Source organism: Dermacentor albipictus, chromosome 10 (assembly GCF_038994185.2).
Source record: "Dermacentor albipictus isolate Rhodes 1998 colony chromosome 10, USDA_Dalb.pri_finalv2, whole genome shotgun sequence".
NCBI classification, from domain to species: Eukaryota; Metazoa; Arthropoda; class Arachnida; order Ixodida; family Ixodidae; genus Dermacentor; species Dermacentor albipictus.
In genome coordinates this window covers 50839670-50853246 of record NC_091830.1, presented here as the reverse complement: position 1 = coordinate 50853246, position 13577 = coordinate 50839670, and the positions used below count along the sequence as shown (strand labels likewise).

Genomic DNA, 13577 nt, shown 5'->3' with positions numbered 1-13577 from the left:
CGCGACAGTCCTATTGTCGCTGTATGAAGACAACATATTGTTACAACAACGTACGAAGACAACATATTGTTATGAAAGTTCACGGGGTGTTTCGGATGATCCGAGGCAAAGATGCACGCCGTCGGCTGATGCGATTACTGAGAATGTTTTTAATGAAGTTACTGGAAGTGCGGCTTATTCCCCAAAAGAAATAAAAACAACGTGGAAAGCCCCGAAGAAAAACAAAGCACGAAGGCAAAGAACTGTATCCGGCACAGAAACCTTGTACACGCATAGTTATTTGCTCTTTATATTGGGTACCCACTTTCACGACGTTCTTTTGCTGACCGCCAATCCACTGGTCTGATAGTTTCGCTATAGAGAGAGAGGTGTTGCGAAATTTGAGTTTTCATCCGAGACAGCAACTAAGATTAAAGTTAATCTACCTACTTCGTGCAATCTCCATCCCAATTAAGCCAAAGCCTCGCTGTCCCATGAGCAATAAAGGAAATGAAGGCACCCACGGTGGTTGCGGCACGCTAGTCATCTGGTTCATTCCCACATTATCACTGGTGCGCAACGGTGACGTATGCACCACTGTGGTCAAGGTCTCGATGTGCTAGTTTCCAGATGCCAGGATCACGATATCCGTGCCACCGGCATACACAGCAATTCACGTTTCTGGTCACTAGACCTTAGAAACACCAATATTTCGACGTTTGCTCGAGAACTTCAACGTTATGAAGTGCACCCCACTGCATGCTGGCGCACTTCTGGACATATATGCCAACTAGCTCTATAACACGCACGTTTGTTCGCGTGAGAGAGAGAGAAACATTAATTAAGTTTGTGGTTTCTGAAGTTTTAGATGCAGTGGTGGACGCGCTTGAGGACGACATCCCGGCCCTTCGGTTTCTCATCAGTAAAGTTTATTCTTGTATCTTTTCTTTCTCATCCTCTTCCGTAATCCTCTGTCCCTGCGGCGGCTGTGAGTGAGGAGAATGGCAGTCGCCTTCCTTGCCGGCGCTCACGCCGCTGGACATAACACGCATGCGATGCATCGGCTGATATGTGCACCCGTGAGCAAAAGTATACGGACCAGGGATTGCGCGATAAAGCACGTTTTTCCCTCTGCCTGTGAGTGCAACCTGAAATTGAGGATGGTAGTCCAAACTTGGCACTGCGAACTTTCCAGTGTACTCGGCAATTTCAGTTTATGCATGTTAATTACAAAAAAAAAATTTGTTTATAAGACGAAATCCTTTCTAGGCTCATGGTGAAGTTAGTGTCGGTAGACCTGACCGCCGGAGTGTGCGCCGAAGCGCCATCAAGCCATATGAAGACAGATTAAAGACAGATTAAATAATGAAAAATGATTGATAGTGACAGTTAGTGACTGATAACGTTATAATAGAGATGGCGTGGTAGGTTAATAATGACTAGTAATGACTACTAATGACTCTGAAAGGACCAATATGTCTAACGACGGCTTGCAATGACCACATGACCACAATTGGTTAGAAATGTCTAGAAATGGCTTGTAATGAGAAGTACTGACTAAAATTACTGCTAATGACTTGTAATGACTACTAATGACTACGAAATGACCAGTATGTCTAACGAGAACTTGTAACGACTACAATTCATTACAAATTACTAAAAATGCTTAGTAATGACCAGTAATGACTAACCATTACTGATATGACTTGTATTGAATACTAATGACTGCGAAATGACCAATGAAAGAAAGAATGACTAAAATAAACATTTGTGAAGAAACAAACGTTGGAGTAATTGTAGTCATTGTAGTAAGTAGTAGTACGGAGAAGAACAAAGAAGCAAACAGAAAGAAAGAAAGGAAGAACGAAAGAAAGAAAGAGAAACAAATAGAAATAGTCAAACGTAACACTTAAACAGAAATAGGTAAAAAGAAGGGGTAATATAAGAAGGAAAACGAAATGGGTAAAGAGAAAGAGGCAAACATCCGAAGGAAAAGAAACGAAGTATGACAAAGAAAGAAACAGACGGAACGAAGAAGAAATAGGTGAAGGGAAGAAGGAACGAGAAAGTCAAAGAAGAGAAAGAGGAAATGAAAGAAGAGAAAGAGAAGAGGCAAAGAAAAAGAGGCGGATGATAAGAGAATGAAGAGTAGGCTTTCGCCGTTCACCTCTTACGAGAGATCTTAAAAGGCCCTGTTATTTTGTTTAGCTACTCTGTGGTCCGTCTACTTTTGCTCACGGGTGTACAACCACCTGTATACTACCGCTACTTAAGTGCTGGCTAACGGCTCCGTTCTCTATGGAATCGCACAATGCAACAATGAAAGCTACCTAAACATCCTCACTGCAGCAAATATACTGAGCGCATCATTCATTTAACGAAGCGAATAGCTTTGTAGAAGCGATCCGCTATTTGCTTACATTGACAATCATCGTCGATGGTCTCTGTGCAATATTTACAAGCCTTGCAGCAAACACCGGAGAGATATAAAGAAGCTACGACAAGTTAGGCCTACTAATTCGTTTATTCTGGCCAAAAAAAAAAAAATCAACCTACATGTCCGAATCCGTGCGAATCGAAGCTTTCGTTGGGCGGTTACGCAAATGCTGAAAAGCCAAATTGCGGATGCTAACAACTGTCTTTACTGTCATCTAATTCAACGCGTAATCTCGTGCAGTGCGTATGTTCATGCGCCGCACCGGTCGCAACTTTATTGCGACGCAGTGTTTACGTTTATGCGCTGCGTCAGCGTTCACGATCAAAGCCGAAATGCAAACAGCAGCAGTTTCACGCGAACATAATCGAGCCGTGACGCAGTCACGGCTCGATTACGTAGGTAACGCTTGTCGAGGGAAGAATGGCGAGGACAGATGTATGCTGAGAGACATACGATTAATTAGGATTGATCAAGATTAGGGCACGGGTAGTTGGGATTGACTACGATATTTCATTTTTTTTTCGCTGCACTCCTGCCTCCATGGCCTAATGGAGGCCGGCGCGGGCACGCATGCATGCTGCCGGACGAATGTGGTCTCGTGCGCACCATGCGATCACGTGATACGGGACTTGAGTCACGTGCCTAGGCATACGGCAATGCATCCGCATCCACGGTCAGGAAAGCCCGGGAAGGTTCGCGAGGAAAGCTCCGCTTTATTGAACAAACTGGGTTTTGCTACGGAATGGCTCGGTGTTAACGCTCGCGGACGCCACAGTTCTTTTTTTTTTTTGTTCCACATAGTTCTTTCACGAAGCGGAGGAGCATACCGTAGGTGCGCTTAGAAAGATATGTGCGTGCGCGTGCTTGAGAATGATACGAGAAGCGAAAGTTTCACCGCACTGCATTTAGTCTATAACCAACTTCACACCTTGGGCATACTGGCGTCTCTTCTGTTATATTGTAATATTAAAAGTCCATATATGGCTTCTTCATCGTGGGAGTCCGTCAGTATTTAAACGTGGGTCACACACACGAACGTACGAGGAGTTCGGCGATAGGCGGAGGTCACTGCGATCGGTGTTTTTGGTATGCTTGACAGCAGCCAATGCCGGCGTTATCGGATGGGAAGGAAATGTGCCAGCATCTTCGAGCTTCGTTCTAACGTTTCTCGCAGTAAAAATAGTTGAGTCAGCATGGTTAATGTGCAACACCGTGACAAAGACATGTGCTTAATTTCATGAGCTTTTGTTACGTGCCGTCATGTCTCTACAAACGCATGCATAATAAGGCACACACACACACACACACACACACACACACACACACACACACACACACACACACACACACACACACACACACACACACACACACACACACACACACACACACACACACAACCCTGCAACTGAAACATCCAATTAAAGTATATACTGCGCGAGTTTCTGGCAGAAACCTACAAGACATTCATATGACTCAATATGTCATATATACATATACATACATATATACATACATACATACATACATATATATATAATATATATATATATATTATAAAAGCAATGTTTTTATTAATGGGAGACGATTGGAGTGAACAAATATAGAATGCCACAATCGTAGTTGATGGGCATAAACACAAGAGCTCAGATCACTCAATTTCCTTAGCAGCAAGTGAGAAAATGTGGCCGTTTTTAAATATATAGAGATATTATACCGTATTCATAATACCAAATAGCCAATGCAGAAGGCCCATACCCGGAGGCTAGTCTGCGAAAAGGACATAAAGTATATCGGTGAAGTATAAAGTACATCCGTGCCTTGAACACGTTAACTACCAGGAGCGCGGCCTCAAGTTGACGCGGACATTCCACATTCCTCGACTCGCATTTCTAATGCGTCGGAAATCGCTCGTACCCGGCAACCTTCCTACCACCACGAGCGAACTATACTCGCCTACATATCCTCTAGCGCTAGAGGGACCCAAATTGCGCGCGCTTTGCCAAGAAAAATTGTCTTCTAACCGCCGGCTCATTCGGGCCAATCAAACCCGTCGTCAGCGACGTCATCGTATCGCGCCTGCGGAGGCCTCGGACAGCGGTCGGAGTACGTACGGTCCAGTCGCGTGCCCGCTTGGACGGACGTCACGCGCGGAATGGGCGCAGCGTCGAGAGCGGGGCTACAGCGGCTGAACCTCGCCGGCGCGAACTGACGGCGGCGGTCATCAGCGCTGCGAGGTCGTACTCTCAATCGCGGGAGCCGTGCCGGAGTCGCTGACACAGGAATTCCGGAGCGCGCACGTGAGAGCGCCTAGAAATGAACAAGAAAGAAAGAAAGAAAGAAAGAAAGAAAGAAGGAAAGAAAGAGAGAGAGACAGAAAGAAGGACAGATAGAAGAGAGAGAGGGAGAAATGCGCAGACAACAGGCAAGTATTGCGCAGAAATGCACGCTCGCGCGCTCGAGAATACAGGGGCCTTGCGGGAAACGACGGTGTCTGCGCGCAAAAAAAGAACAAAAAAGTGAGGGAGATAGTGATACAGAGAGAGAGAGAGAGAAAACACAAACTATGGAAAAGAAACTGAAGGGGTGTGGGGTTGGGAGGCCAGGAACCCAAGTGTGGGAGAAATGACTGTTCGTAATGGCTCTCCGAGGTAGGATCATTTGGGAAAGAAGGGAGGCGGCGAACTCTCAGGAGGCCGCCGGCGTTGCTCTTACAGATGGAGGAGGGGGAGCGAAGGGAAAGGGAGCGTGCGGGTCCTACAGTATATTCACGAGTTGTCCTTTCTTTTTGCTTGTTTCGCTCGCGGTGATCTCAACATACACGTGCGTTTCTCGGGGACGCGTGCACCATATGATTCGAAACCAGCCGGCACAACCTGGCCGGAGAATCTTGCGGACCGGAAAGTCGTTTAGGAAGCGGCGGTTTGCGTAAGGCGGGGAGGAAAATGAGATGAAGTTAGCGAATACGCGTGCATAACGGCAAGCGGTGATATGTAATAGTTAAGGGATCGGCAAAGAGAAACGTTACATCATGCGAGACTGGAGACTTCAGAGTGATTTCTTGAAGATGCTCGTTCTCGCAGCATCCCTGCTGGGCTAGACTTGTCGGTGTTCTTTCCTTCAAAAAAGTGCAGGTTTCTTACACTGTTTTGTCTTACTAAATGGTAATGACACCTGTATTCTGATCATCGCTTGTCTTTCCCGCGTGGCTAATTTATTATTAATGTACAATAACTGCATCCCTAAAAGATAAACATAAGTAGAGGTAGGGAAAGCGATACCCTGCACCTCCACCAATTGTAAAGTCAGTGACGATTCCGCAAGCGTCCAGCAGGCTCACGACGTGGCCGTGAGGCTTGGCCTTCCGGTCCCGACGTGGGAACGGCCCGCTTAGTGGTCGATTATCACTACTTTCAGGAGCAAATAATGTTTTTCATCCATGCATCCATCCGCGAGCGATTGAAACAGGTCGAGAGTTAGCAGTCCTAGCTCTTGGCGCCACCAACCAGAGCTCGAGTAGGAGTCGAAGCGATGACAATGTACGCACCGCTGCTTGCGTCTTTTGCCCCAGCAACGAAACGGAAACCCGAAGCTTCAGCAGTATCTGGTCCGGCAGGCCCTTGACATCGCTACGGCCATTGGAGCCCCAGATTAGGGCCCGACCTACCAAAGCTATGGCCGCAAAAAAAGTCATCTCCCCCCTCTCTCTCACTTTCTTTCTACACTGCGATATGTAACGTAATCTTACGCTTTGAAGTTGAAGAAAGAGGACGTCCAATTGTGTGTTGTTTAGGTTAAACCCTGCGACTTTTCTGGATTACATTTAGACAACCGGTGTTGGTTTCAAAAGACCATCCACTCGATCATGATGAACACGGGCACTACGGGCGCGGTGTTCTTTGAAAAATGTATGAGTTTGTATTAACGACTAGGGTGTCATAATCGCATATCTGCTGAAAATTCTACGATGTATCACGTTCATGTCGTCAATCGTGTAATTGAGAAATCTGGGGAGTAGAATCAACCTCTCTATAATGGCTTTCGTAGATTGTGACAAAGTATTTGATTCAGTACAGGTACCAGCAGTCATGGAGGCATTGCGTAATTAAGGAGCACAGAAGGCGTACGTGAATGTATCGGGAATTATCTGCAAGGACTCCAGGGCTACCTGGCTTTTCCACAAGAAAAGCATAATATTACCAGTCGAGAAAGGAGTTAGACAAGGAGACACAATCTCTCCAATGCTATTTACTGCATAATTATAAGAAGCGTTCAAGCTACTAGACAGGGAAGGCTTAGGAGTGAGAATCAACGGCGAATATCTCAGCAACCTTCGGTTTGCTGCGGACATTGTCCTGTTGAGCACCATTGAGGATGAACGGCAACAAATTATTGAGGACTTAAGCGAGAAAGTATAAGAGTAGGGTTGAGTATTAATGTGCAGAAGACACAAGTAATGTTCAATAGTTTGGAAAGGAAAGACGAATTTGTTATCACCAGTCAGCTTTTAAAGTCCTTGCAGGAGTTCGTTTATCTACGTCAATTACTCACACGAGACGAATAAGTTTACAGAAGAATGAAATGGGTTGGTGTGCATGCGGCAGACATCGCCAGATTCTGAATGGAAGCTTACCACTATCTTTGAAAAAGAAAGGTGTACAATCGATGCATTCTACCGGTGCTAGCATATGGGGTCGAAATTTGGAGGTTGACAAAGAAGCTCGAGAATAAGTTAAGGACCGCGCAAACAGCGATGGAATGAAAAATGTAAGGCGTAACGTTAAGAGAGAGCAAGAGAGCGGTGTGGATCACAAAGCAAACGCAGATAGCCGATGTTCTAATTAACATTCACAGGACAAAATTGAGCTGGGCAGGCCATGTGATGCGTAGGGCAGATAAGTGGTGGACCATTAGAGTTAGAGAAATCGGTTCCAAGGGAAGGGAAGCCCAGTCGAAGACGGCTGAAAATTACCTGGGGTGGTGAAATTAGGACATTTGCAGAAGTCGGAATCAGCTAGCACAAGACAGGGGTAATTGGAGATCGGTAGGGGAGGGGCTGGGGTGCTTCGTCCTGCAGTGGACATAAAGAAATGGGCCGATGACGGTCTGCGTGTACCTTACGCTAAACTAAAACTAAATTGCGCGGGTTCTCAAGTTTCGAATCTGCACTGCGGTCAGTGAGGGAGGACGCAGTCGGAGAGGTCCAGGATTAAGGTTGACCCACCTGGAGTGCATTTACTTGCCCCCAAAGTGCGCCACACAAGTGCTATTTCCCATTTCCCATTTCGAGAGTCCAACCCACGACTTCGTGCTCAGCAACACAGCGACACAGCCACTGATGCCACCACGACGGGTACATACACTACGTATTTTTTGCTTTGTTAATCTAGACTTGTATGTATGTATGTATGTATGTATGTATGTATGTATGTATGTATGTATGTATGTATGTATGTATGTATGTATGTATGTATGTATGTATGTATGTATGTATGTATGTATGTATGTATGTATGTATGTATGTATGTATGTATGTATGTATGTATGTATGTATGTATGTATGTATGTATGTATGTATGTATTCAAGCTTGTTCACAAAGAGATCTCCCCAGTCATGGAGGGTTTAGTGCCACTCTTCTGCTGCATACCACTGTAGACCTTTTTACAGCTGTGTCATGATGACCTATTCTTTTGCACTGTGACTCATTGCTGAAGCATGCCGATGTCTAGTTCTGTATGCGTCAACATTTTCGTTTCTTATTTTATTTGATAAACAACACCTGAATCTTCTTTTCGCCCATTCAGTTGGAATGGTATTTGTTATTACTCCAGCAAGTAGCAGGCCTAATTGTCTTACAGTTATGACGTCAAAACGCGCCGACGCAGACAGTGTCTGCTTGACGTCACGCGTTCCGCAATTTCACGCAAACCTTCGATATTCTTTCTTTTTTTCGCCCGCGCAGTAAAGCTTTGCAGAATTCAGTGACTCGATTTTCGTTCCTTAAGAACAACTGAAGTGTTTGTTTCGTGCATGACGAGTGATTGCGTCTCAGAGCTCCAAACACCATTGCACATAAATGTTTTTGTAAGAAAAACACCTTTATCGAAAATAACGACACATTTTCTTGAGGGAAACACCATTGATCTATATATCGAAGTATAAGAAGGCTGCTTTCACGTTCGAAAACCCCTTGAGGCATGAGGCGAAGTTGAAAACGACATTTCTTTTCAAAATGCCAATTTGTTGTTGTTGTTTTTTGTTTAGTTACGTGTACAATTTATCGAGGAGAATTTAGCAGAAGAAAGATTTGTTCCTATGTTCTGTCATTCTAAAGATACTGCAACAAATGTAACCCTACCCGGCAACTGCGCAACCGGAACTGAAATCGCGTGTCCGCGTGAAACATAAGAGTGCGCCCAAGTTCAGAAATTTTCCTTTTTTTTGTTATTTCGCGTTAATATTATGTGTAAACAAGTAATAATGCTGTGTCGGCATTTCCAGCCTTTTTTTTTAATCTTTAACAAACGTTAATTCCCACAAGGAGGACGCGGTACCATTCTTTGCGTTCTGGAGGTGCTTCACGGACGTCAAAGCAGCAGCGGATTGTCTTGTTTAGCGGTGTTTACAGGCTGTCGTCTTCTCTTTCACACTGGTGGCCGCAGTGTAGGGAAGCTCAGAGCGTAGAGGTGAGGAAAACAAATGTTTTCCGATAATCAACACTCACAGTGCGCGACAGACCCGGCGTCACAGTACAGGACAAGACACGTTACAAATATGGGGGGATTTAAGCTCTCTTGAGTGTACTTAGTTCGCGATGTAGTTCATTGAAACATTTTTTTTTTGTTGATTTTCCCAAAACTTTTTTTTGCAGTTCTTTCATACGGGAACAAACGTATCCCCACCCCTCTTTTTTTTTTGCTAATAAACATCTTTAGTGCAACTCTGCACACCTATTTGTCACGTTGTTTGGTGTGCAATGAACCACAATAAGTAAATTCGTGCAACAAGTTTTGATATGACTCCGTTTTATAGCAGGGTGTGCAAATTGCAAAAAGCATCTTTTTTGTTATTTAATCACTGTGCCCCAAGTATTCAGTGGATCTTATTAGTTTTGATGCATTTCACAGCTCAAGGGCTCTCTATATTGATGCCTAAAAATGGTTTTGCTTATGATGAGGCAAGTTAAAGCTATAAGCGTTGCGTTCGACCTACACTGTAAAAAAATTTTCTTACACACATTATGAGGCTGTCGTCTGCCTAAAAGAATATGGTCGTAACATAGACTAGTAATCTGTACTGATTATCTTCTTCTAAATTTCTTTGCGCTCATACATTAAGGGTTCAAACTGGTGCGCAGCGTAAAAGCAACAGAAAGATTTTCGTGACTGGCAAACTGAAAATAGTCATAGTGGTCGCCACGGTCTATAACATCACTGCGAGTTGCTGCAGCAATGTGGCGCTGAAATCCGCCTTTCGCTTTTTGGCTGTTTTCCATGGACACCACATCTTCACTTAAGAGTGAGTTATATCACATCACTGAAACGTGGCCTATGACCACGGCTTAATCAGTTCTTTGGCGTCCAGGAGGCTGCTTTTTATGCTTGGCATCGAACGAAACTACTTCACATCAACACAGGGCAAGTTTTTCAAGATTTACGAAGTTCTTTATCGTAGATGCCTCAGTTTCTGCAAGCAACGATGGTATCCTCAAGAAAACTTATGCCGCGGGTACGAATCCTGAGACGTACGGCTCAGAGCAGCTCCTTTTTAGTTCTTGACATTTTGAGAAGATAGTTGACTGTTATGACCTCGTACCGTCAAGAGGGTATTTTGTGGACACTGACATTGTCCTACAGCGCAATGTAAAAAAAAATTTACGGTTCTGGTAAATACAAAATGGCGATTTAAATTCAATTTATCTATAAAACGTCGGTCGGACAGTAGAATCCATTCACTGCATGCACAGGACACATAGGTCCATTTTTGCATCGCTATCCTGATCAAGACTAAAACAGAAGCGCCAGACAACAACGATAGAAGCCAGCTCCAACCTAAAACACCACAACGCCCGGTGGCTCTTTCGAGACATGCGCTTGCCAAGAAGTTACTATTTACACAAGTCACGAATGTGATCGATACTCACTCCACAGGGAGCAGAAGAACCAAACGAGTTTTAAATCCATCCTCCGCTTCCCACGTTGTCGTATCTTCGGCGAAGGGTATTCGGCTGCACCAGAACGTCTGCTGTACTCCTTCTCGACTGCCTCGATTCCGGATAATCGCACAAAACAGGAAGCTTGGAAGGAGAAGTGTTCGATGTTTCTTTCGTTTCTTCTAAGGCGAGCCGACCACAAGACTTCAATCTCTCGCGCGCACACACGCACTCAACTTCGCCGCGCCACGGGAGGTTTGAAAGCCGGCCGCAACTGGCAGTACCCGCAGGGCGATGTCAAAACGTAACCGCTGCCTCGACGTCCGAAACGACCGTGTTCAACGGCACCACCTGTGCATTTGACGCAGCCGTCGACTCTTCCGAGTTCGGTCGAGCGCACCTCCACAAACTTCCGCCCGGCCTTCCCGCTCTGTGGCAGCGCAAGCGCAACCTGCGTTGGCGATGTGGAACGGTGGATTGACGTTCCCGAAACGCGGAGCCCGCCGTGAATGCCTCCACTGCCGCCAGAAGACCTGCCTGCACGCCTGCGCGTTCACGGGGGGGCCAACAATCACGCGCACTCTCTTGCCCTCTTCCTCTGAAGTATCCTCTCGCTCAACTCCACAACGCCATTTCTACACTCGCGCGCTTGAGCGCCATTTTCTTTGTGCGTTCACCAAGTCACGTGACGAAACAGGCTCGCCGGCTCGCTCGCTCTCACCTCTCGATGAGGGTGTGAGGCACCCGTGAACCGTGCGCGCTGCTCACGGTGGGGGCGCGCGTGATTTTGCCACGACGGGTGCACGTTTCTTGCACTCCGCTTGGCGCTCTGCTTTTAAAAAGCGTTTTCCGGCGTTGGTTCCGCGTTTCGCCGCCTTCCATGTGTCGCCCATTTTTATTTTCGCGTTCCTCTCTTTCTGCCTGACAAGTCTCATTTTTTCGTCACGCAAAGAAAATGGCGGCCGTATTTTCTGTTGCGAGTGTGTTCTTTCGTCTGCTCCACGCGCCGTTCGTCTGCCGCTCCTCTCGCTCTTCCGTCTGCTCCCAGCAGTGTCACGTCGCGCCGTCTGGCGTCCACTCCGGAAAGTCTGTTCCACCTAGATAGTTACGGGCTCTTGGCTGCGTCTCCGTTATCGCGTGAATGCCTCGAGTTCATTGTGCCGGGCCAGGTGTGCCCGAATTCGAACTAGTCTAGCGCACGACTTTTCCTGCGAGCGATGGTCGCCGTTGGCAGATATGCTCAGTTTTCTTCACACGATCCTATACTTACTGTCAGTGTGCCAATGTTCGTTGCGTATTTTTTTTCCCTTACGTAGCGTGCAATAACGCATCGCTTCCACGGTTAAGAAGCGAAGCTCAAACACGTCGCGCTACGCATTTGCAGTTCGAGCTGCGGCGCGCCTTCTTTACCCGGAAACACAGCTGGCTGTTTCGTCGTTTGGGAAAAGTATGTACAAATGCATAAAGGATATACGCGGGAAACATATTCAGACCCTGCGACCAGGGCGTCCGTGAACTTGTGAGCGCGCCGCGTTCCCACGCCAGATATATTGTACGTTTTCGGAAAACCGTAATGGACGGGAAAAAGAAGAGACCATTAGAGACCGCAGCGGACTGCTCCTGGGTAACACGTTTTACTCGGGGAAGATTGCTTTTGGCGTTTCCACTATCTCAGGTCACAGAGACTGTTTCGTACAAAGAGAACCCGCTGCGATAACTAACTAGAGCTCCCAGTACTCTGTGAACGATAAATCAGACGGGAGGCATTCTTTAATATGGGAACATAAGATACATTCGCCGGTGGCGCCAGCTGGTTTGGGAATGCTTACTTCGGGGTAAAGCCTATTTGGGGAAAAGGGCAAAAGGCCTAGTGTGGTTCACTATGGAAGCTTGACATGCGAAGCGCAATAGTGAGTCATTTAATTGAGTGTTTTTGCGTTAGCCGGCCATAGCCGCTCCCAATCCACCAACGACGCCACCTTCATAAGCCGCTACCTATCCCGGAATGTCTTTATTCTTTCGGATAATCACACAAGGTGATACAAGCTTGGAGTTACCTCCCTTGCACATTCATAGCGTTTCACTCGAGGAAGTGTTTCCGGTCAATTGGGCTCATTGGCTTCGCCTCTGCCGTAAGGTGATGACGTTCCTGGTGTCCGAGCAGGACGCGCCCTGATAAACCACACAGACGCACATACGTGCATAAATTAAACACAGAAGCACGCAAGTCGATGGAGTGCACGTCCTCATAGATCTGTAAGCGCAAAAAAAAAGCACTCAAACGACAGGCTGTGCAAGTTCAACTGTTCGTGACACATCTGCATAAGTGCTGAGAAAGGTCAATGACTTGAAGCTGAGCGCATCGTGTCCTTCTTACGGGAACTTGTAACTGTTGTTAAATAGACTGCGAGGTCAGAGCACTGGGTTAATAATAAAGCACGCTAAAAATCGCTGGGAATATATTCGTGCAAGAATACTGCTACATCCGGGCAAACAAAAAATTGCTCCTGCCTTCCTGGCGGAACCGAAACATACGCAATAAATTGATAAAAAGACAGAAATGTACTCATGCAGTAGGACGAAAGGGCGGTATTATTTGAAATACTTTCTGCAGCCAGACAGCTGCCTAAAAAAATGCGAAAGCACCGTAATAGCCATAAAGTGGTCAGGCGGATAGGAATATTATACAGACTTGCCGGAACAGAAGCGTGAACGAGTTGCGTTAATAATTGACCTCGATTTATGGAGTGTAAGCTCACGATGAATGGAGTTGGATTTTAGCGATAGATGGCTAATTGCTGCCGTATCGCCTGTAGTGAAATTTTAGCAATTTCGCCGACACCCCATGAAAACACTAAAACGAACTAAACTGGTAAACTGGTGCTTCCATACTGTTTCGCTAAATTCGAGGTAAATTCGAACCTATTCACTGCAAAGGGACAAAAACGGTAACGTTGGTACAACTGCTATTAGGAAAAAGGAAGAGAAGGGCATCAAGACGGTGAGCA

General features: G+C 46.0%; 1 protein-coding gene across 1 annotated transcript in view; it reads right to left on the bottom strand.

Annotated features, from left to right (window-relative positions):
* LOC139050436 (uncharacterized) overlaps positions 1-11236 on the bottom strand; it is a 48877-nt gene extending 37641 nt beyond the window's left edge. Inside the window, exon 1 of the mRNA XM_070526810.1 lies at positions 10561-11236. Coding sequence (XP_070382911.1) covers positions 10561-10600 — 40 coding nt within the window. The 5' untranslated portion in view covers positions 10601-11236. The remainder of the gene's footprint in view (positions 1-10560) is intronic.
* Positions 11237-13577: the final 2341 nt, after the last annotated feature.